General features: G+C 41.5%; 1 protein-coding gene across 1 annotated transcript; it reads left to right on the plus strand.

Moving 5' to 3' along the window:
* Positions 1–3,013: 3,013 nt before the first annotated feature.
* PITPNA (phosphatidylinositol transfer protein, alpha) lies at positions 3,014–20,236 on the plus strand (the record flags this gene model as incomplete). The annotated part of the gene is made up of 11 exons (XM_008943534.1): positions 3,014–3,036; positions 4,530–4,560; positions 10,151–10,296; positions 10,877–10,968; positions 14,460–14,467; positions 15,619–15,693; positions 16,069–16,152; positions 17,447–17,524; positions 17,613–17,723; positions 19,327–19,449; positions 20,189–20,236. Coding segments are annotated over 11 exons (819 nt in total), but the record flags the coding sequence as incomplete, so codon positions are not given.
* Between the last annotated feature and the right edge of the window lie 2,865 nt (positions 20,237–23,101).

The raw sequence follows: 23,101 nt of genomic DNA on the forward strand, positions 1-23,101 counted from the left end.
TAAAATCCTTTTTTGCTGTGGATAGCTCACCTTGGAGTTCTCTGGCTGGCCCTGGGGCTGCTGCGGTTGTTCTGCCCCGCGATGGGGAGGAAGGGGTGGAAAACAGGCTGGGCTCGGTTGTCGTGAGTGTGTGTAACTTAGTCACGTCGCTTGTCGTGGCCGTTCCTTCGGCTGCTCTCTGCTTGCTCTCCTGGTGTGGTCCTTTGGACGGCTGCCCTTTGGCTGGGGGCCCTCACGCTCTTCTGCTTGCTCTCCTGGTGTGCTCCTTTGGACGGCTGCACTTTGGCTGGGGACCTTCAAGCTCTGTGTACTGCTGCACATAGTTCTTTCTTGAATTCTTAAGGTTGACTTAAGTGCGTTCTTAAGTGTGTTCTATCCTTTTAAACTTCTTTTGACTGATTGAAGAAGGGTTTTTTCCCGTTTTTCCCCCCTTCAGCTGCAATCCCAATGATAAAGTGGGTTTTCAGGTCTTCTCTTAGACACATTTACCTACATGATGGTGTCCTCTTTAAAGCAATTACTTTGCCAGATCATGGACCATAGTGTGGGTTTAAGTATTAAAACTTTATTGAGATTTGTCCTGATGCTTGTTGTTGTCTTTAAACTTGAATAACTTCCTTTTTTCCCCACCAGTCCTTAAGCCCTTGCTGGTTTTATCCAACAATAGGGGTGTAGAATTCAAGAGCAGCAACAGAGCTGGTCTTTGTAACATAGAGACACCATTACATTCTGTAGTGTTGAACTGGATAGCAAAGGGAAACCTGGGCAAAGTGCTTAATTTCAGGTGCATGAAAAGATAAACTTTTTTTCCTAGACTATCTGCTCTATTGATGTTTTCCTCTGAATTTTGTTGGATAGTGTACTCTTCCTCTTACAGCACCTTTCTGCTTTATTTCTATTCACGTTTCTCTATCTTTTCCATGCTTCTGGTTTACAATTTCTTGTCCTGTACTGCAGTAAAGCTTACTTGCCAGTGAGCTTTTCCATCTGCAGGGTGCCTTGTAAACACAGGAACATATGTACTTTGAATTTGCAGATTTCTGAGCGTATGGAAAATAAATTTTGATGAGCATCACTTGCAAAGGTTATTTTATTTGATATCATTTACCTCAACAAATCAGCATATCTACTGGTCTTTCACACTGCCTGTTTCACAAACAAAATGTGAAGTGTAAATGTTAAGACTAGAAGATCAGAATTACTAAGTTGGTTGCTTTTTACAGGCTTCCATTTCTATTTTCAGAAAGGTCACCAAGCCTTTTAAGTCCTGTCATTAGCTATATGGTCCTGTTTTTTTTCCCCTCCCTTCTGACATGGGTGTCTCTAAGGACAGTCAAGGTTGCTACTGTACTTTAGAAATGAGTGTTTATTTTTGGCTTCTTGGGATTCCCAACTAGCTGTAACAGTTGCACATTTTGTGTTACCTGGTAGGTTTCTTCCTTGATGGTGTATGTGAAAGCTGCCCATTGTACGTGCTATTTGAGATGTTTTTTGACTAAATCTCCTGTTCCAGGAAGCAGTTGTTTAAGGCATGTAGAAGAGTCTTGTTTTGGTGTGAGCTGGATGTTTGAAATGCTTTGTTTTGGCTGTTTGATTAGTTCTGGTTGCCCCAACTCTGTGTAGAGATCCCTTACTCTACCTAGTGTAGGTGGTCAAAATACAACTGAGCTGTAACTACATGTCAGCTGAGGAGATAATTATTCCATCTCTGTGACCCTTTGTTACATGCTTCCTACTGAATCAAATGGGTGTTCTGTGCTCCATAGATCTTTTAGGAGACGTTACAGAAATGGAGCAATGTAACAAAGACCTGATGTCCCCTCTTTTACTGTTGGACAGCCTGTATCATCTTTTCCAGACAGCTTCTTGTACTGGTGGCTATGCAGTGACAGCTGTAACATTTTCATCTGGTGTCCTCGCTGTCTTTTAGACTCCTCTTTCCTTTCTAGCTATGCATGCTACAGATAAGCTGCGTGGGTTTTGTAGATTTTTTGGTTTCAGGGTTTGTAAGTGCTGGCTGAGCACTTGCTTGCTGGCCTTATTTTGATTTAAACTGCAGCGGAAGAGGTGCGGGATGAGGAGAATCAGTGTAGAGGCTCACTTCCCTTTCCTCTGGAGTGACATAATGACACTGACCTTCTCTGCAGCTGCACTTCCCCTTGCTGTCATTTGAGGCAGATTTTAATCTAGGAGGGATCTTAAATGTTCATTATCTTCAGGCCTTTGAAATGGCAGGCAACCACATTATGTAATTTGTCATAAATTGATCAAGTTCTGTCCCGAAGTTAAGAGTTTTTGTTCCTGTTGGTGGTCCTGCAAAGCTTTTCCTCTGGATCCTCTTGAGTAGTCTTCCCTCCTCCTTTCTTATCACTTAACTACCTGTGTTAGTCATCCCCTGCATGCTTGATTTGCTAGGCTGAAGAATTGTAAACTATTTAACTTCTTTTTGTTTCTGTTTCTCTGTTTGTGAACATTGAACTCTTAGATAAAATTCAGATTTAGTGTCTTCCAGTTTCCTAAGTGGAATTTAATTAGCTTGCACAAATCTTTTTATGCCAGGCTTTTCTAAATAAATATTTGAATTCTGTTCCAAAGCAATTGTTTCTTCCCTGTTTCTTGGTCTTTTGCCTTTACTTCTCATCCTTTCCCTCTTTTAATTTTTACTGTAGTTTTATCTAGTTAACTCACCTAGTATCATGGTTGATGGCATGGTCTACCCATGAAAATCCATTTTTTTCTTTTTGTTCTCCCTGATGGAAGGAATACCAAAGGCCCTCTTCTATCCTTGCCTTCTAGCAGGTATTTTTAGGAAACAAGAGATAAATTGTGACTAGAATGTTTGTTGTTCAGTATGTCCTACCAGTAAGTGCCATACGGAATTGATCAAATCCCATTTTAAAATTACTTATCCTTCTTGTGTTTGGCAAGGAATCCCCTAACTTAAGTATTCGTGATGTAAAGAAGTGCACTTGATTAGCCTTAAATCTGCTGCCTAACGATTTTTATTCTGTGCTGCGTGGTTCTGTTGAAGGAATAGTCATTGTTCCCTTTCCATTCACTTTTCCACACCATTCATGACTCTACCATAACTTAACTCTTTTGCTGGTTTTTCTTCCAAGCTGTAGAGCTCAGTCTAACTAATTTTCATCCCTGATCATTTATCTTTTGTAAAGGAAGCTTTCCTTCCCTTGTCCTGTGTCTTTTTTGAGATGAGGGCATCAGAACCACGTGCAATGCTCAAGATGCTGATGCATGAGAGATTAGAGTGGCACACTAGTCTTTTTTGTGTGTGTGTGGTGTGGTGTTCCAGTTTCTGACATGTGGTTTACTTTTGAACTGCCACTGAGCTGATGTTTCCAGATGCTTTTCCATAAGGACACCAAGATATTTGTTGGCAATAGCTGATTTGGGGCTCATTAACCCTGTGTGTTTGCAGACAAGAAGTGTTTAGAGTGCATTATTCTGTTTTTATCGACACTGAACTTCATCTGCAGTTCTCAGTAGCTCTTTCTGCAGTACTTTGCAGCCAGCATAAAGTGTTGCTGTCATAAGTAATCTTGCATAATCTGTAAACTTTTGCCTCTCTTACAGTTTACTCATGTGGTATCTTGCTGGTAATACTCCTCTAGTGTAGAAAAAAAACCCCAATCATCAGTATTGCTTTCTAAAAATGAGTTTATTAATAAAGAGGACTTTTCCTGATCCTATTATATCCTGATTTCTTTGAGACTAATTTCCCAAAGAACTGGGTATCCTTCCACCCATGGTAGCCATATCCATTTCATATCTGTATATTGCTTTTATTCCTTGCTTCAACATCATCCTTACTGAGAGCACAGGTCAAACACTAACATAGCTTTGAAGATAGAGATAACATTTTGAAAGGCCTTAACAGCTACAACTATAGTTTTATTCTTGTATTTAAAAAAAAAATAAAAATCTGTGTAGCTTGTGGCAGTTTTTGGTCTCTAGTGCAGTCAGTTGATTCTAAAAGGCACTCAGGAAACCACAATGTGGAAAAAAAATTGGCTGGTGTAGAAATGGCAACACCTTCCTTTGCAGGCAGCTCAGAGGAAGCCTTCAGTGCAGTTCTGCCCAGCCTGCTGCCTGTGGGGCAGGACATAGAAGCAGGTCGTGCCATGGACTGGGGACATCCCAGATCTCCACAACATTGCTGAAGCACTTAGCAATGTTCTGCAGCAGCTTGATGGGAAGTAAGATATGTGATTCTTGAGAGGATGTGGTGAGAGGGAACATGCAGCTGCTTGGATGCTGTGTAGATGTGCAGGCTGGTAGGGTGTTACCAGTGAGGCTCTATGAGAATGATATAGTTCTAGGATAGGGCTGCAATTCTGCTCTCTCAACTATTGATTCTCTTTGAGGCTATTATATAAACAGTCTTGGGACTAAGAGTAAGTGGGACTGGGTGGATGGTGGAATACTGGGGGGAGAGGAGAGCTGGTTAGCCACTGCTGAGAGGAATGTGTCAGGAATGTTTCTTAATGTCCTGTTTCTGTGTTCCCTTTCAGCCGCGTTATCCTGCCTGTGTCTGTGGAGGAGGTGAGTCCCCTTCTTCTTGCTTCCTTCCTTTGGCTGTAAATAAGCTTGTGATCAAAGAGATTTGTATGAACAAAAACTGGAAAATCTGAGAGAAGGATAAAGCTGTCTTCAGGACCCCTGTGAGCTGTTACCTATTCACCATCATTTTGACCAAATAACTGAATTTCTTTAAGCTGTGGGTGCTGATTGTCTCTCCTGGAAAGTATATTCAGATGTGTTGATTACAAATCTTGACTTGTCAGACTGCTCTGAAGTGCAGTGTCCTTTTGATTAATACTGTTGTTCTTTTTTTCTGTTCTTTTAACATGAAGAGGAAGCTTTAGTACAAATTTAAATTACCCTTTAAACTGTGTTTTGCTGGAACTCTTTTGTTTTAAACTTTTGGACAAAGAGCATCAATTTCCTCTGATTTATGAGGCTGGTGTAGCAAAGGAAAGATTGTGTATGTCTTACTCGTGACTCTTTAAGACCTGTCTTCTCTGGGTTTTACAGAAAGAAAACTTTGTTTTGTTTGGGTAAAGCCCTAATTGAGAGAAGAAATGCAGTTTTTAGTGGAGACAGTAATTTTGATTGCCACGCTGGCCATGGAATAGCTGAGCAAAGGCTGTGGCTGATTCTCCACTGTTTCCTCTGGGAGTTGCAGCTTGCTGTTCCTCCCTCCCTTCTGCATCAAACACCATTCTTGAAGAGAATCTCTTAATGCCAAAAGTCAGTCTGCTGCTTGTTCCTTACCTAATGTGCATTCTGCATGAGTCTCTTTCAAACTGTTTTAACAAGTCTGAGCCGAGTATTAGAGTAGGTATGTTGCAATCTTTCATTGTGCATGGGTGCTACTTGTGTGAGGAAGGCCTTGACAAAGAGAGGACTAACACAATAAGCTTTATCAAGGAACCAACAGGTCCAAACTTCCACCTTAGAGAAAGCTGTGAGTAAATGGTAAGGTGCTCCAGATCTCAATAAATACAAGGCCTTAGTCTGAGTAACAGGAGCTCTGCCTCGTGGTGATATGCCTCCTAGGTAACAAGCCATGTAAAGAGAAAGTCAAAGCATCAGTATAGAGATTGTTTCTTTGAGTAGGTTAGACTGGATGGAACCCAGCACAGGGTTTTTCTGAGTTCTCTGATACTGGGATTAACTTTCATCCAGTTAAAGCGAGTCCCTTGCTATGCTCTTTTCCCTTCCTGGCTGGCTGTTCAGTGCCAGGCATGTTTGAGCCTCCTGTGTAGGCTGCCTGTGTGGAAAGGTGAGGTTTCCAGGGGTATGTAAATCTGTTGCTCTTTAGCAGGCTCCTTGTCTGAGGGTGCCCTGGGGTCATCTGTTTCAGAAGGTGTATTCTTCTCCTGGATTGGAGGAGTTCTGGGGTTGAGTAACCTACTAACCACTCTACAAAGTGAAGAGCAAATAAACAGAAGAGAAGGACTGAAAATACTAGAGAGAACTCCTTGATGTGCTTGGGTTGTGAATAGACTGCCAACTTGACCAAACTTAATTTCTTCCCAAGCTTGCATATTGTCACCATGTCCCTTTCCAAGGCCTGGTGAGTCTCATGTGATAGGCCAGATTTCAGGAGCCAGTTCCCTAAGCAGAGAGTTCTAAAGTTCACTTAGCTTTGCACATGTACTTTGGTGATACAGTGGCATTAAAGGTAGGCTTAGGGAGAAAGGTTATTTCAGTATTGACTCAAAGGATGACTCCTGCTTTGAGTCTGTGTATTGCTTCATCCCCCTTCCTGAGTGGAAAGACACTGACACATCTGTGCATCACTCGGTCACTGCACTGCTGTCTGTACCACAAAACAGCTGTTAAGACTTCATTGCTTTCAAGGATTTCCTGGTATGTAAAACTCTTCAACAGGGCTCTGGAGACTTGTTGTGGCTCTTGACTGTGTAGCTGCTCATTAAGCATCTCTGGCTAGCAAGAAGATTTCTGATTTCACTTGAATATGGGCAATTCTTGCTCTAAAGGCTTCACAGATCACGCATTCTGCATGCAAATTGTTGCCAGAAGTCTGATGCCAATGTGTAAGATTAGGGATTAAATACATTCTGACCTTGAGGCATTGTGGTAGGGCTGGGGAGTTTTCTGTGTTGCTCTGGGATACGACAGGGATTTTGTCTGGTCCACTCACCCCTACCAAATGAAGCTTAACTGATGGTGAGGAATTCAGGAGAAAACCAGTGACCAGGAAGGCACAGGGGAGATGTTTCTTAATGAATAAAGACATTGGTGCTGAGTAGTTAGCCAAGTAACCGCTACAAGGGGAACAAAACGGTGGAAGAGAAGCCCTGGTGATGACTAAAACTGGAAGGCTGGGATGTAGGAGTTAGACTGCCTTCTACTAGGAAACTCTGCCAAAATGTCCTCCTGCTCAAAGGCAGGCTGCGAGCTGCACTTCTGTGTTTTTATACATTGTCACACCACAGGGAGCAAAAAGAAGGAAACCTTGTTGTATCTGAGTTGCTAACCTTTCCCTGTGTACTTTGCCCAACGTGGTGTTGCATGGAGCCAACTCTGGGAGCAGGGACTCAAGGGGCTGTGTGGGTGTCTTGCCAGCTGCCTCTGTGAGATGCTGGTATGGATTAGAGCTGTGTGTACACATTCTGTGCTGCCTCTTTGTTCCTCTCACATGGGTAGGAGCTTGCCAAACACAAAGGACTTTTATTTATTAATTGTGTTCAAAGCTGCTTTCAGGAAAGTAACTGTTCTTGAAGGTGCCTATGTTGAGACCAGGCCTTCTGAAAGAAATTTGGTGTAATGCTGTCAGTTGTATGAGGTGGTGTGACACAGATCAAGAAGGATAACTGCTAGCAGGTTTTTTTGAGCTCTCAGGTCTTCAACAGTAGGCCTGTCTGACGCCTTGGGCTTCATAGAGCCAGAATCTGTTTTTCTGTTAAGTTTTGCAGGCAGATGCTGTGAGATTTGTTCATTGGGACAGTTTTATTTGGACCTTTTCCTCTTTTATCAATGCGATTAAAGGATCAGAAATAACAGGGGAGATTAAATGGTGAAGATGCCAAACCAAAGGGCTTATCCTCTTAGTGTCTGAACCTTGACCCATGTATTTGAAAAGGGAGAAGGAATGAATGAGGGACTCTTACTAAGAGGAATTAGTTTGTGCCCCTGGAGACCTGTCCTGAGACTTGCTGCGAAGCAGTCAAAGCCATTCAGTCCTCCCCTCTAATGCCATAGTTGCCAAACTCATGATAAGTTCTCTTCTTTATGGGTGCACCTGTGGCTCTTAGTCTACTAAATCAACTTGCTTCTGAGACTTGACAACTCTCATGTTTTGCTCTTCGGGAGGGAGGTGAGTCTTCTGCTTTCTGTGGGTCATCTGCAGGGAGTCATAAGGAAAGCAATGTAGTGTACGAAATGTCAGAAGGCAGAGAGCTGTACTGCAGCCCAAAATCCAGACTGAAACCTGATCTGCTGGTGGAAGAGCAGGAACTGTCCAGCCAACTGAGGGGTGCTTGTATAACTTGGGCCAGGACCTTCTGGAGAGATCCAGCAGAGCTGTTGCTTTAGCTCAGAGGTGCCCTGCTATGCTTTTCACCCTGCCCCAGATTGACTGAGGCCAGCACATCTCACCTGATTACTTTGGCTTGCTATCTACTACTCCTCAATAGGAATGAATGTTTTCTTGGTCTTTGTTGGCACCAGATGGCACAAAACACCATAGAGCTTGGGTGCTCTTTTTACTTTGAATGCTCTAACAATGAAATTTAACCACTGTGGTTAAAATGCTGAAGATGTCCCAGCCCAGTGAAGTATTTCTGGGTTGTCAGCTCAGGTCAGTATTCCACTTTTCCAGCCTGGGCTTCAGTGTAGGGAGTAGTGAGTGCTAGTCCTGATTCTGATGCACAGCCCTATGCTGGGGAGAAGGAAGAAGGCCTAAACAGTGTTCCCTTGGTTTGTAGTTATGCTTTGGGTTTTTTTGAGGGTTTTATTTCAATTTTTTAAATCAGTGCCCTTCTGGTGCCTAACACTTTGTGGGTGACCTTCTCAGGCTGCCTCTATCTACTGCCCTTGGCAACAGTTGCTGTTTTGCTCAATTTCAGTTCTGACAACTTAGTTAAGTTTGAACACTTCCTTTTTGACTCAGTGGTATAGCATTTTCACCCTCAGTCCTCATCTGCTCATCTCGCTTCCCTTGGAAAACTGCATGAATTTTCTTCATTTGATCATGTTTCTTTTGAGCTCTGCATCCCCTTTTTTATCTGCCAGAAACAAGAGTGTATTAGTCTTTACATCTTCTGCAGACAAGTATGTTATCTTTTGCTCATATTCTTGAATTTTCTTCTGCTCTTCCCTGTGAAACATTTGGGCATGCTTCTTATGAAAGAAATTGTATGGTATCGAGTAGTTTGTGTGATTCATGGGAAATAATACTGCCAAGGGAATGTCTGTAAGGTATTGAGAAATGATCTCAAGGTAAGAATTTCACTGTATGTTGAAATTCTGTGCTTTCTTAGTGGTTTAATGCTCATGGCTAAGAGGAAGTGATACAGAAAAAAAACCAAACCCAAAACACAAAGATAATAGGAAAAATAGGGGGAGCACTGACAGCATGGGTGAGATGGTCATCTGGGAGGCTAGTTGGTTCAGTTATCTAATTAGATAAAGTTTTCAGGATATGGAATTAAAACATCATTTAGAGTTGGATAAAGACAGTTGAGAAGGAAGAAAAGCCTTGGTTGTAGAGGACCTGACAGAACAGAGTTTGAAGAAAGCTCAGAAGGGAAATGGACATTGACTGAAGAGAAATGACCAGATCTGATCGTAGTGTTGATTTTGGCAAGAGAGGTTTAAGCCTGTCAGTGTGTTAATGGGCCTTGTCATAAAGGCCAGGAAGGGCAGTTCCAGTATATTCAGCCTTATGAGGTAACAGCATTTCACTGGAAAACCCACTGGTGCAAACACCTTCTTTATTCCAAGCTTCTTATTCAGTTGTTTTGAACTGCACTTGGGGGATGCTCATCTTTGCCTCTAGTGGATTCCTAAGCTGGGCACATCTAACAAATGTGTTTCTCAGAGAACTTAAATTAGGTCGTGCAAGTATCTTTTATCTCCTATCTGCAGTTCATCACTCCCTTCCCTCCTACCCCTGATTTTAATAAAAACCCCTTGATGCAAAGTTCTTTGGGACTCTTCTGGATAAAGTACAGTATGCTTAATAATTTAGGACTGGCAGTGCATTATTCTCCATTTGACCTGAACAACTGGGACAGCTGTGTGCCAAAAAGAGTGAAAACCTATGGATTTTGCCACAGCATGCCTGAGGTCATCTACACTTTCTGTAAATGTTGTTCCAATGCTCCTTTAATCCATTTTGCTTTCTTCTGAATTTGTGTTGGTTTGGAGCTTGAGATTTAAGGGTTAAAGGTAACTATTCTTTTGGCAGTGCTTTCCTCCTCTCCACAAGTCGAGCTTTCTATCCCAAAAGGAAATTAAATGAGCTGCTTATCTAGACACACAGGTGGATGGTTTTTTCTCTGCCTTCTCCCCAGATAATAAAATTATCCTTGATGACTTCTGGTAAAGTTACTACTGCTAAACTATAGCTTTCACAATAATGTGTCTTTAACTTCTCTAGTATCAAGTGGGACAGCTGTATTCTGTGGCAGAAGCCAGTAAAAATGAAACTGGTGGAGGTGAGGGAGTGGAAGTGCTGGTGAACGAACCCTACGAGAGAGATGGAGAGCGTGGGCAGTACACACACAAGATCTACCACTTACAGAGGTATGTGAAACACTCCCAGAGCTGGGCAAGAGGAGCTGGAGGAACATGCAGTAGGGTTCCAGTGACTGTATGAATCACAGATTATGTAGAGGCTGAAAGACATGGAGGTAATACAGGGGTAAAACAGTGGCTGGCACGTGGTACATCTGGAATTGAGTAGCAGGGGTACATCTATCCAACCCGTGTAAGCATGGCTGTTGTCCCAAGAAAATCTGACTCTGAGCTGCTCAAAGCAAATATGATCCTGTTACCCAGTATTTTCATACTGTAATTTGGCTAAAGAACAAATTCCCTCCTAGATTTCAACCTATTTTCAGCCTTTTTTTTCTTGTTTTCCATCTTTTTTTTTTCCTTTCATTATGTAGAGAAGGTTTAGATTAACCTGTCCAATTCAGCAGTCTCTGGAAGTCATCATACTGGGGGTGGGGAGAACCCCACCAATTCCACCAGTGTACACATGTACCAGTGTGTAACATCTGCATTTCAGGTGATGTTCTGTCTGTCTCAGAGTGTCTGGGCCATAGCTCTCACCACATGTAGTTCTTATCAATGCCTTTCTTCCTGTTTCCAAATTCTGCAGCAAAGTGCCAGCGTTTGTGAGAATGCTGGCCCCTGTAGGAGCTCTGAATATACATGAAAAAGCATGGAATGCCTATCCCTACTGCAGGACTGGTGAGTGCCTGTGGGAGGACTGGGCATTGCTGGGTTTGGGGTTTCTTGGAGGGAGGAGAGGAGAGGATAGAGGAGGTAAAGGAGGAGGCAACCGGTAGAGAAGCTGTTTCAGCTCATAAATCTTGGATTTCTATTCTCTAAGCCCTTTATGTGGTCAGGAAAAGCAAAATACAGTGCTGTGGAGTCAGAAGAAATGCTCATGTCTGAAGTGCTGCTAATGAATGACAGTGGAAGACAGACCAAGACAGGTTGAATGGGGAATGTTACAGTTGCTTCTGGGTTGGGGGCTTGACACAAATCTCCAAATCTCATCCAGCAAGTGTAAAGTGAATCCTTCTGTAAAGTCTGGGATGAGGGTTGGAAGCTCTGCCAAGTGGTGAAATAATGGCAAACTCATTTTCTACAGAAGTGTTTGGTATCTAATTTAGTCACTGAAGTTATCAACCATAATTTTTAACCACTGCTGTTTATCTGGTCGTCTTTGCTGGAGGAACTGCAAATTTGATTTTGCCTCCAGACACATGTAGTATTTTTTGCTGTGTTTTATGCTGTGTTTGTATCTTTGAGAGATACATTTTCTGCTGTTTGGTAGTGGTATGGTTGCTATGGGAATTGTAAACTTAAAAATTCCAACTGTTCTTGAAACTCAATAGGGGAATATTTACTTTTTCAACAATTTACTTTAAAAGAATTTTAAATTAGGTGTTTTAAAAGCAGGAAAAAGCCTTGCAGTGGGCGAGGACAACATTACTTCAGTATCAACTGCAGAATAAATTCTTAATATGTCACAATTAAAGATTTGGAGACAGTTATTTACAACTTGTCATTCTTATTTTTTTGCAGAGCTTTCTTGCTGCATATTACTTATATTAGCTAGTAAATGCCTGGCTTATTTCTGTGTTAAGTACACTGAACTGGTATAAATGCAAACAGTTCTTTAAATGCTGGAAACAGATATGACTAAGTTGATTCCAGTAGGTTTTGTCAGACATAATGCCTAGCTGTGTACTCCTCCTCTTTTTCCCCTCCACCAATTTCTGAAATAAAGGCACCCAGTTAGCTTGTTTTGTCTCTCTTAGCTGCTTATTCTTCAGTTACACACTGCTAAAATTCTGCTTCAGTGGAAAAAATGTGATACTAAAATCAAGTACAAGACTTTCCAACTCAGTCGAAGAAATTTCAGATTTTGGTATGCTTGAAATGATAACATAACAACAACAAAAAATCCTCAACTGTAATAAACACCAAAATAATATGAGCTAGAAAGTGCTTTGTCGTGGGGGTTGGAGCAGAAGGCAGTTTTTGTGCGGAGGCTGACAAATCTGTTTGGAGAATCTGCCAGGCTGCCGTGAGTCAAGAAAAGCTCAGGAAAGTTGCTGAAACCTTCACTTGCTAGTGTCAGGCAGGAGGGAAGAGCCCGTGTGTGTGTGGTGTGGGCTGCCTTCTACGGCAGCAGTTCACTTTGGGGTGCACTGGGGTGTTTTGGTCTTACGTGAGGAGACTTACATGACCTTATGTGAATCCTTGTGCAACACACAGTGCCACGCTGGCTTACAGCAAGTGTAAGGCTCTTAGCTCACTCACCAGTTTGAAATTGGTGAGCCAGGGATGCAGTAAGAGCTAAACTGGTTTGACTGGGTAGGAGTCAGTGGTACTTCTGCCTGTGCCCTCCTGTACCCAGCTGGTATTAGTGTGCAGCTCTCTGCAGTGCTGCTTACTTGCACGTCAGCTGTTGCATAGAGCCTTTTAAACTGGAATAAAGCAGTTCTTTTAGTTGATTGTGCCTCAAGGTATGTTTTTAATTATACAAGATCATCCTTCATGTATTTCCCTATCTCTCCTGAAAAGCTCAGTTATGACTTTAATATGCATATTGTATACCATTACCAAAGAAGTACTGCAGATTGAGGGAATTTAAATGCCTAGCTTATAACTTTCTGCAGTGCTGCACACTTGTTTGTGCTGTGATGTGTTGGTTTGGTGTACTTTGCATGGCAACCTTACTTTGCTCCTCAGAGAGTATGAACTGAAAATGAGTTTGTCGTTGTATGCATTTACAACTTCTACAGTAAAAATGAAGTGAGGATTGCCTAGTAGATATAATTGGGCTGCTGCCAAGGAGAACAGTGTTCTTGGTTTTTTTTTCTGCAGTCTGACTTAAATATTAATGTTGCTTAAATGTTTTTAGAGAAGCAATTTGTGTGTTCCACTCTTCTGAGTGTCAGCATGGCCTGTGGCCAAATGTCAAAAAATTGAGAAGTTATAACTGCAGCTGAAATGTGTAGGAGTTGCTGCTCTAACACCTCAAGTGCAGGCCCTAATTTGTAGCAAGCTGAGCATCTTATATTTTAAAGGATATTTCTAAAGAGATTACTTTGATTACAAATGAGAAGTCTTCTCCACAGAGAGGAAATTGGGAAGGTAAAGGAAGCTGTTTTAAGGCAGCTGTGTGGTCATGGTGGATAGTCATGGGGAGGTGGCAAGGCTCTGGTTTATAATTAGTGCTGGTTTATTCAGTATTTTGTTTGGAGTAGCAGGAAAAAAACTTATTGCAGAAATAACACAGTGTTCTTTGAGATGACGTTCAACCTTCTAAAAATTAGCCTCAGCTCTGCTTGTTTGTCTCCCTGCGCCCCAACATGTCAGTCTAAATAATTAGCCTTCTGTAAATTGCTGTGAAAAGCAATTTTCAAATTTGTAGGGGTTTAGAACAGTCTAGGGCCTAGCAGCAGGCAATTTAAGGGAGCTGGGTGTGCATGGTAGGTGACACGGGATGGCCCTGTCTACAGGATGTTGGGCTGGTGACTGGTAAATTGTAATAGTACCTTTAAAACAAAATTGCTTTATAGTAGAGCCCTCATGATAACTTCAGAACAAACTGTCAAATTACAACTCTAGCTTCAGACACATTTATTTTTAAGTAGAATTGCTAATGTACTCTGATGGCTCAGGTAGAACAGATGCTGACTGTTACAGGATCTTTAATTGATTTTCTGTGTTGAATAATTGAGCCTTACTATCCAGGGAGTTTAGTTACCACGAGCAGTAGAGATGCAGAGGGTCTGGTTACTGCATGCAGGAGTGATGAGGTCTGCACTGGCCTGAAATCCAGCATGTCTTTGCTTCACAACTGTGGAGAAGTTTCTTATCTGCAAGCTGAGAAAGGATTGGTAAAATGCCGTCAGCTGAACATACTTATTCCACCTTCTCATCCAGCTGGCTGGTGTCCAGAGAGCAGAAGGGGCAGTACATAATTAATTGCTGCTCCTCTGGCTTTCTCCACGGCTGAGAATTTCCAGAGGAGAAGGGGGTGAAGTTATCTGGCTTTTATCAACTTCTAGGGTTTTTTTCTGAGTGGTATCAGCAGTCCCTGGGAAGCTGACGTTGTCCCTGTTTTGCTGAAAGGGGAAGGAGGGTGATGGTTGCTGTATGTTCTTTTTTCACTAAAGTACTGTATTTCTTTTTTTTCATGTGTTGATTTCTTGGACCAGTTATTACAGTAAGTATTGATTTTACTGATGATCTTTGGAACCATATGTAATGTCTGAAAATGGAGCATTCTGGCTGTAAGAAGCTCCTTACCCTGAGCTAAAGGCACTTCAGCTTTTGTCATTGTAAGTTCATGTGGTTAAACTCCACTACCAACTGTGGCATATCCACACACACTTTGTAACCAGGGTTTTGTTTGCTGCAGCAATGCTCAGCTTTACAAATGGGAATGTACCATTGCCTGAATAAACTGATCAAAAGTTAGCTTGTGCCACTATGTCCCTTTGAGTAATCTGTCTTCTGAATTTGATATTACTTTTTTACAAAAAGTTGAGTGTTTCACTGGCTTCTGCTCTTGTTTCTATTCCCTTGAATAGATGCATAGGGTTACCTTTGGAAGTCCTTTTCTAGTAACCAGGGACAGGGATCTTTCTTTGCTGCAGCAATGCTCAGCTTTACAAATGGGAATGTACCATTGCCTGAATAAACTGATCAAAAGTTAGCTTGTGCCACTATGTCCCTTTGAGTAATCTGTCTTCTGAATTTGATATTACTTTTTCACACGTTGAGTGTTTCACTGGCTTCTGCTCTTGTTTCTACTCCCTTGAATAGATGGATAGGGTTACCTTTGGAAGTCCTTTTCTAGTCACAGTCCTAATGAGAAATGGAATTTGTTTTGCTTACTTGGCAGAACTGTGCTTCTTGTCCCTTCCCTTTCCAGTGTCAACAGCTCTCAACACATCAGTTTAATACTGTTGTTCATTTGAAGAGTTTCATCCAAATAGGTATTCAATGCTAGAGCAGCAATCTCTTTGAAAAGACAATTTCTGCCTATTTAACTCATGTTACCCCTTCTAAACTCTACATAGAGTGGCAAATACAGTCCTTTAAAGAAAAAGCTATTTATAAACTGCAAGTGTTTCACTAAAACAATGGAACTTATGTTTTTTTCAGTGAACAACTTGTGGTTTATTTGATCTTACATATTTAGTGATCAAGCAATTTTGCAAAAAGCAATTGTGTTTATAATAATTGAAGTTCTCCAAGTCAAAGTCCAATCATTATAATTCTTTTAATTGACTTTCCTAATACTTATCTAGCTAATAAGATGACAACTTATATATATCCAAAGAATAACAAGAAGCTTTGTTTTGATGACAGAATGAGTATATGAAGGATGACTTTCTGATCAAAATTGAAACCTGGCATAAATCAGATCTTGGAACACAAGAGAATGTAAGTATTGTGTTTAATGTCACAGCACTGCTTTCTGTGCTAGACTAGGGAATTGCTGTCTGGAACTGTCTATTCACTGTGTTGCTGGGTTTGGAATGCTTATTGCACTAACAAGGCAGAGACTCCCTCCTGTGGGCTTCTCATATATGCTGAATAAAATTGTCCCCTAACAAACAGTTCTGTGTGAGCACCTCTGCTTCTTTAGAAGATCTCATATTGTGTGCTTACCAGGGTGTCCTCTCTGTACTTGGAAGGGGAGCACTGGGTGTCTGCATCTCTGTGTTGTTTTCTTATGATCTTAGAATGGGGAGTGTTCTGCAGCTGAGTCTTTTTCTGGAGTTGGATCTTGATATTAGTCTTGTGCTTTCACTGCAGGTTCACAAACTGGACCCAGATGTATGGAAGAATGTAGAAGCTATTTATATAGACATTGCTGATTGGAGTCAAGTGCTTCCCAAGGTATGGTAGGTGGGTAAGAGCTCCCTGGTGTGGGAGGCCTCGTGCTAAAAGAAGGATAAGGCACAAACTGTGTTCCCAGGGTTGGTAACAGGACTAATGAGGGGGTGGAAAGAGGAGGAACGACATTCCTTAAGATGTGTCTGTAAAATGTGTTACTTAGTCTTACAGTGCATAGAACAGTGTCTATGTGTAGTTCTACAGCACTGCAGCTGATTAGAATGCTTGAATAGCAAGAACTGGCACTGCTCTTGCCATAGAGGATCTTCTTTAAACTGCCTGCTTTTTGAAACTGCCCCATGGCCTCACAAGTGTATCTTGAAACCATGTAGATAATACTTTGTTCTAAGGATTGTTACGGTTCCTGTTAAGAAACTCCCATTAAGAGGGGTGTTTCTGTCTGTACTGGAAAAAAACTCAACTATATAAAAGTGGAATATTGTTTGAGTTTCCTGACTTAGTATTTCCAATACCGTTCACGTGCAGCTAATTTACTAGTTCTCAAACTTGGCCTTGGGTATTGAACCAGACTGGTAGAATCCTAGAATGGCTTAGCATCTGACTCCAACAGGCTGGGCAGGTACTGAGCTGTATCTGCAAATGCAAACTACTCTGAGTTAAATGCCCTGAGAAAACAAGGGAGAATTCACCTGAAGCAGAAGACTTCTGAAGAAGGTGTAACCATTTTATCCCTTTTGGCACTAAACTGAGGAAGATTTGAGTCTGGTTTTGTTGTAATTGAATTGGAGGTAGGAATAGAGTACACAGCCCAATCTTAATCCAAGATGCCAGAGGAGAATGCTGCATATTTTTTCCTGTGCAACAGGGAGCATAACTGATGACTTTCTTTTTGATGTTACTGTGAGTTTGACTACTTGTCTTCTAGAGTGCAATATGTGAGCACCATACTGATATGGTACTGAGAAGAATGCTAGATAATACAGCTCCAGGGAACATAGCTGTTTTCTGCAGTGTTTAGCTCCCAGAGAATGAAAGGTTACAGGAAACCTACCCTGAGGGGGTTTACAGAGCTGATGGTCTTACCCCAAAGGAATCCTTACAAAGGTCCTATCAGTTTGTTGCCACTTCTTCACATAGGTCTAGGACACAGCACAGAGGGAGGAATATGTTTCCTTTAAGAGTGCCTGACCTAATGTTGAAGTCTGAAAACAGTAGCTCTTGAGAAGGCAGTTACAGGTTAGTCTTTGCCCACCAGAAAAATAAATCCTTTGTGACAGTGGGTGGCTGGTAACCATAGTAGTAAATTTGTGTTTAATCTTGTGTGCCTGCCCAACAGGATTACAAGCCAGAAGAAGATCCAGCAAAATTTAAATCTGTCAAGACTGGACGTGGACCTCTGGGTCCCAACTGGAAGGTGTGTATTGCATTGGCTCAGGAGCTGTATCAGCTCTCTTTACTGCTGTAGAGATACCGAGTCCTGGTGTATCTTTGTGTCTTTGCAGAAGGAGCTGGGGAAACAGACAGATTGTCCATACATGTGTGCTTACAAACTGGTAACAGTCAAGTTCAAGTGGTGGGGTCTGCAAAATAAAGTTGAGAACTTTATACAGAAGGTAAGTGAGCTCTTTTTATGGGTAGAGATTTGGAAATTAGACGTGTTTCACTTCCCATCTGCTGTAGCACCTCAGCTTCTTCTAACAGTGTGTCCTGTCTGGAGAAACTAACTTGAAACCCAGTCATGTCACCTCAGGCAAAACAGTCAAGGCTTCTGCTTTATACATTGCAATCAGTTAAGGTTGGATTCAGTTTGCTGCTAATCCAAGGGCTGGCTGATTCTTCTGTGAATTGTCTGTTGAATAGTTTTCACCCTAATGTATGAAGGTAAAGTGGCTGGTTTTCGTTAATAGATCAGCCTGAGACCTGTAGTCATTTGGTAGTTGTTTTGTGAATGATGAGATGATGACTAGGGTTATTTTAGTCAGGGGCAAGACATGTTTTTGTGAGGAGATAGCTACAGCTTCAGTTATCCGATCCTAATCAGCTGAGGATCTTTCTGGCAAGTCCTAGAGCTCCAGTCATGTTTTCCTCTCCTAGTCTGCTGCTTGAAAAACCTGTGTTAAAAAATAAGCAGATGGTGGGAGACTTCATTAACTTAAAACATGAGTAACTGGTATCCTGAGAAGAGTTGTTTTTCCGTGGCAGAGTTCATAAACCATGAACTGCAGCAGGATGCTAGACCTGGGAATCAGTAAGTGCATTTTTCCAGGCAATGGAATGTTCATAAAACACTTGTGACTTCAGATCACGGAGACTTCTCAGTGGTTAGTATTGTTAAACTACAGTGCTGCTTCTGCAAAAGCAATTCCCTGGTGGTATAATCTACAGAGAACTCTTAAGGAGGAATGACCATGCTGGATTTCAAATACCTGTAACAAAAGCCCTGAACAAAGCAGTGTCTTGAATCCCTTACTCTTTATGAGTCCCTCTTCAGCTACAAAGTTGTCAAGCTGCTTTTGATGAGAGCAGGTTATCAGATGTGAAACCATAATTGCTGAAACTGAGTCCTTCCTTAATGAGAACTTTATTGTATACCCCTTAATATAATTTCATCTAGCTTATCTTCCATAAAATGGAAGTAAATTGCTCCTAACTCAAAGCAGTTTGTGCACATTAGTTACTGTTGCTGAAAGGTTTTTGGCTGTGGAAAACAAGTTTAGGGTTTTTTTAGGTCACTATAAAAGAAAAGGCAAGATAGGTGCATGCCAACTCTTTACACTTGCTAACCTCCATTTTTAGCAAGTCAGGGATTATTTGAAAAATACTTTTATTCTGCTTGTCCTTTTTTCTGCACCTTCAGGCCAACTAACGTGCTCTTAGTAAACCCCATCTGGAGCACTTTATTCAGTCAGAACAGTACTGTCAAATCAAAGGAAATTGCTAAAGCGTTCACTAATTCCTTCAATACACTGTGCAGGCTGCTGTCTAGGCTTGAAAAAAAAAAAAGCATTTCTCTGGGGATTCAAAGCTTTAGATATTCTGTTAAAAGAATGAAAATTATCTAGCTCCAGTTTCCCATTGTGGCAGCTATGTAGAAAGGTGGGCGAGGGAGCTGCTTCTTCAGTGTACACATCCCTGAAAATGGTTATGATCTGGTTAGATCCATATTAATTGGCCTGTGAGTAAACTGGCTTGTGTGCTGTATTCCTCCTTTTGCAGCAAGAAAGGCGTCTCTTCACAAACTTCCATCGGCAGCTCTTCTGCTGGCTCGACAAGTGGGTTGATCTGACTATGGAGGACATCCGTAGGATGGAGGAGGAGACCAAGAGGCAGCTGGATGAGGTCAGTGGAAAAGCAGGGCAGGTGTGGGCTGTGTGAGAAACTGTTTCCACCCAGTACAGTAGAGAGAAAAGACTGCTGCATTGTCATAGCATAGAGTGTGTTGTCCTCCTGCTATTTAGGTCATGCTGCTTGTGGTTTGAATGGCTGGCTCTGACTCTGTGGTGCTGGCATCTCCTTCTAATCATTATGGAATTCTCCTTCTGTTGTTGAGCCAATTAATGTATTGAACCACAGGTGATGAGGGTATGAGTTGCAATGATTAATTTACTTCTTTAATATCTTCTGTTTGCTTTTACCCAGAGGTGAATGGTCATTTTTGTCCTTATTTTTTTTTTTAAAAAAAAGGCAGTTCAGTAAAAGGATTTTTAGCTTTAAGTATTAAAGCAGGTAGTGGGGGTATATAACAGGGTTCTTATGATGAGAAACATGAATTGGGTAATAATGAGTATATTGTACCATTATTTGTGTCCTGCACTGCACCCTTCTCTTCCTTCATGCCTCAAGAATATTTCATTATAGTTTCATGTACATTGCCCTTTGGGTGATGGTTCCAGATCCCTAACAGACCTGCAGCTTAACCAGAAATGGGGCCTGCATGTGCATATTCACACACACTGATTTGGGATCATCAGATATAATCAGTGTCTTACATAAAGGAGGTAGTTTAACGTATTCCATACCAGTACATTTTGAGATCATCATGTGAGAATCAGTACTTGAACAGTGTTTCCTTTTTCAGATGAGAGAAAAAGATCCAGTGAAAGGAATGTCGGCTGCAGATGACTAACGCGACTTCCTCCTCGTGCACTGTAGGTATCAAGAGAGTTAGACAAAACTCTGATGCTCTATTTAGGAAAAAATATGTATTTGGCTAAGAAATGATCCTGTTAATAGCTTCTAGCAGGCAGATCTGTGGTATTAATTGTTTTTGTAGTGAACCTGTTTCGCTGACAGGTTGATGAGCGAGTTTACTGCCTTCAGAACGATTCTAAAGAAATGTCTGAGTGAGAAGTGTAAGAAAAAGGTGTTAGAACATTTTGTAGCCTTTACTGCTATTCTTATTTCTGCAATGCATGTGTTACTTTCCATGGCTTGCAGAGAAACTTCTGTCAGTCCCAAATGAATGTTAGACCTGCAAATTCTTAGAATACTTTCAGAAGTTCCTTGCAAATATGCTTGGAATGTATTTCTCGCACTATTGCAGGAGAAGCAGCAATGACAGTTTTGAAAGTTTTGATTTGTTTTTCATCCATTTCATTATGAGTATGTTAACTTGGCAGGGGAGGGACTGTCATACTGGAGAGCATATATGAATTTGCCTTTGTTGGCCAAATTTAGACAGCATGCTGGGTGGTAAAGTGTGTGCAGTGCTGAGAATGTTGAACCTTATTTATTCTCTTAAATTTGTGTCATCAGCTTTTGGGTTTGGTTTTGGTTGGGTTTTTTTTGTTGTTTTTGTTTTTGTAGACACTGTGCAAAAATGTGCTATAGTACCAGGGAAGTTAGAATACAAGGAGAAAGAAGAGATGGGTCATTTATGTAGAGAAGTCCAACTTACTAGCCATAATATTTCCAGGGCAATAAAACCCCCTCCTAGCTAGCCTTGGAAAGAATGGGGTGGGGCACAACCATGGCCTTATGGAGGACTGACTGTTTACCTCAGCTTGTCCTCTGTTATGTGCTGGTTGTCTTGTGGTAAGTAGGGAACACAAGGTGAGGTTGTGTCTGAAGGGGTGTCTTCTGATACATATTTTTAAATTTTTTTAACACAACTTAAACCTTTTTAGTCTCTTCTTTCGCATTTTCTCTAGCTCTTAGAGAAAGGAATTGGTGGTCTTCACAATTGTATCATAGCCTCTGGATTTGTTAGGTTGTTTAAATTGCAATTTCCAGTTGCCATTTTTAGGCTATGTTGGCAATTCAGCTGTGGATGGGTGCTGAAATGCAATGCTGCAGGGGTGTGTTGCACTGGCGACAGCGTGTCTCATGTTTGCTCTCTGCAGGCTCAGTCTGACACTTCTTTTGGCACCCTGCTCTTCCAAAGCAATTCTGAAACATTTTCTTGTTGTCTCTTTATTCTAGTTTGCAAGACAGTCGTCAGGAAGGCCTGGGGAATCCACACTCTTGACTGACGGACCATCTCTGGATCAAGCCTTTCTGTATCCAACCGGCAGGCGATTTTAAATCTCCCATAGCTAATTCTAGATGCCCCTTAATATTGTGAGCAAATAGACAGTCTGGTACTAAGCACTCCAACGTTAGCACGTGTGCAAGGGAGGTAGCTCCTTGGAGACGTGTGACTTAGAGATTGCTGTATTTACCACTCCTCCCTCCTTTTTTTCATTGTGTTCAGACCAATCTCCACGTGGCCCTGTTTGATTTCCAAGTGACATTTTTAGCTAAAATAGTCTTGTGATGTGGTGACTTAGATTTTTTTTGTTTTCCTTTTTTTTTTTTTTTTTTTTTTTTCCAAGTGGGATAAACTGCCACCTTTGTTCCTGCCCAGCCCTTCACCATTCTTTGAATGTCTATTTGGAGAGAGAAACTGTCAGTATTCTAGAGTGCAAAACTATTCCACAAAATGCTACGCTCAGACCCTTGCTCCCAGGGTAAGAAGTTGAATGGCATGTAATCAAGAGTACGTAATCAGGAATAGCCAGATGTAGTCCTTGGTCTGTGATGAATTGTGATATGTGGCTTCTGCACGGCATTACTTGGTTCTGTCTTAGCATACGTGAACTACAGACTGCACAGAAGCTGCAGCTGGTGTCCCCATGCTAGGGCCTTCAGCACAGAACTGTTGTTTGACTTTAGTGGTAGATGAGCCCTTTGGCCCATGTAGCTACGTTGTCCTTCAGCTGTCTGTGTCAGTCTTAACAAAATCACTATGAAAAGTTGCTTGGTGTATGTTGCAACTTCCTGGTTCTTTCCCATAACTTCCAAAGCTAAAATTACTTTGACTAATAATAATGTGATTCTCCCTGGACAAATTGGGATGTAGCAAAAGGTGGTGTACAAGTAATGTCTTGGTATCTGATTACATCCAGGTGCCTGGCTCAGTGGTTCTGCTCAGCAATAATATTCTTCCCGTTGCAAGACTGGCTAAAATATCTCCTTTCATGGTATAAAAAAAGCAATTTATAAAGACCTGCAGTTGTTTTCTAGGATATCTGTCAATTATAAATCACAAACCATAGAAACTATGTAAAGAGCTCTGGTTATTTAATGAACTGAAATCCTTACTGTAGCTATCCTTATGTTAATATCAGCTTTAGACAATCAAATAAGCAGAACAGAATCAAAGAAATGCTGCTTTGTAAAATACATATGAGAAAGAAAAGTTCTTTGCTTATGCCTAAGGCCCAATGTTTGACTTTTTTTTTTTTTTTCCTAGTAGTAATCACTTTATTTTTCACTTCTGTGTTTGGCAGCACTAACAAAATACCGAATGCCAAATACAGTCGTGGGTGTATTGCCACTTTTGAGGAGTCGTCTTGGCGTTGTGTGATACATCCGACTCCCTCAGCCTTTCACATTCCCCTGAGCAGGAGATCCTGACACGATCCCGTGCCATGCTGAGCAAGTGTGTGCTGGGATCTGAACTGTGTTCGGTGCGAGGGAAGATGAAGCACGCTCTGGAGGGAGAGGATGG

The sequence above is a fragment of the Merops nubicus genome, unplaced genomic scaffold (genome assembly GCF_000691845.1).
Source record: "Merops nubicus isolate BGI_N331 unplaced genomic scaffold, ASM69184v1 scaffold23897, whole genome shotgun sequence".
NCBI classification, from domain to species: domain Eukaryota; kingdom Metazoa; phylum Chordata; class Aves; order Coraciiformes; family Meropidae; genus Merops; species Merops nubicus.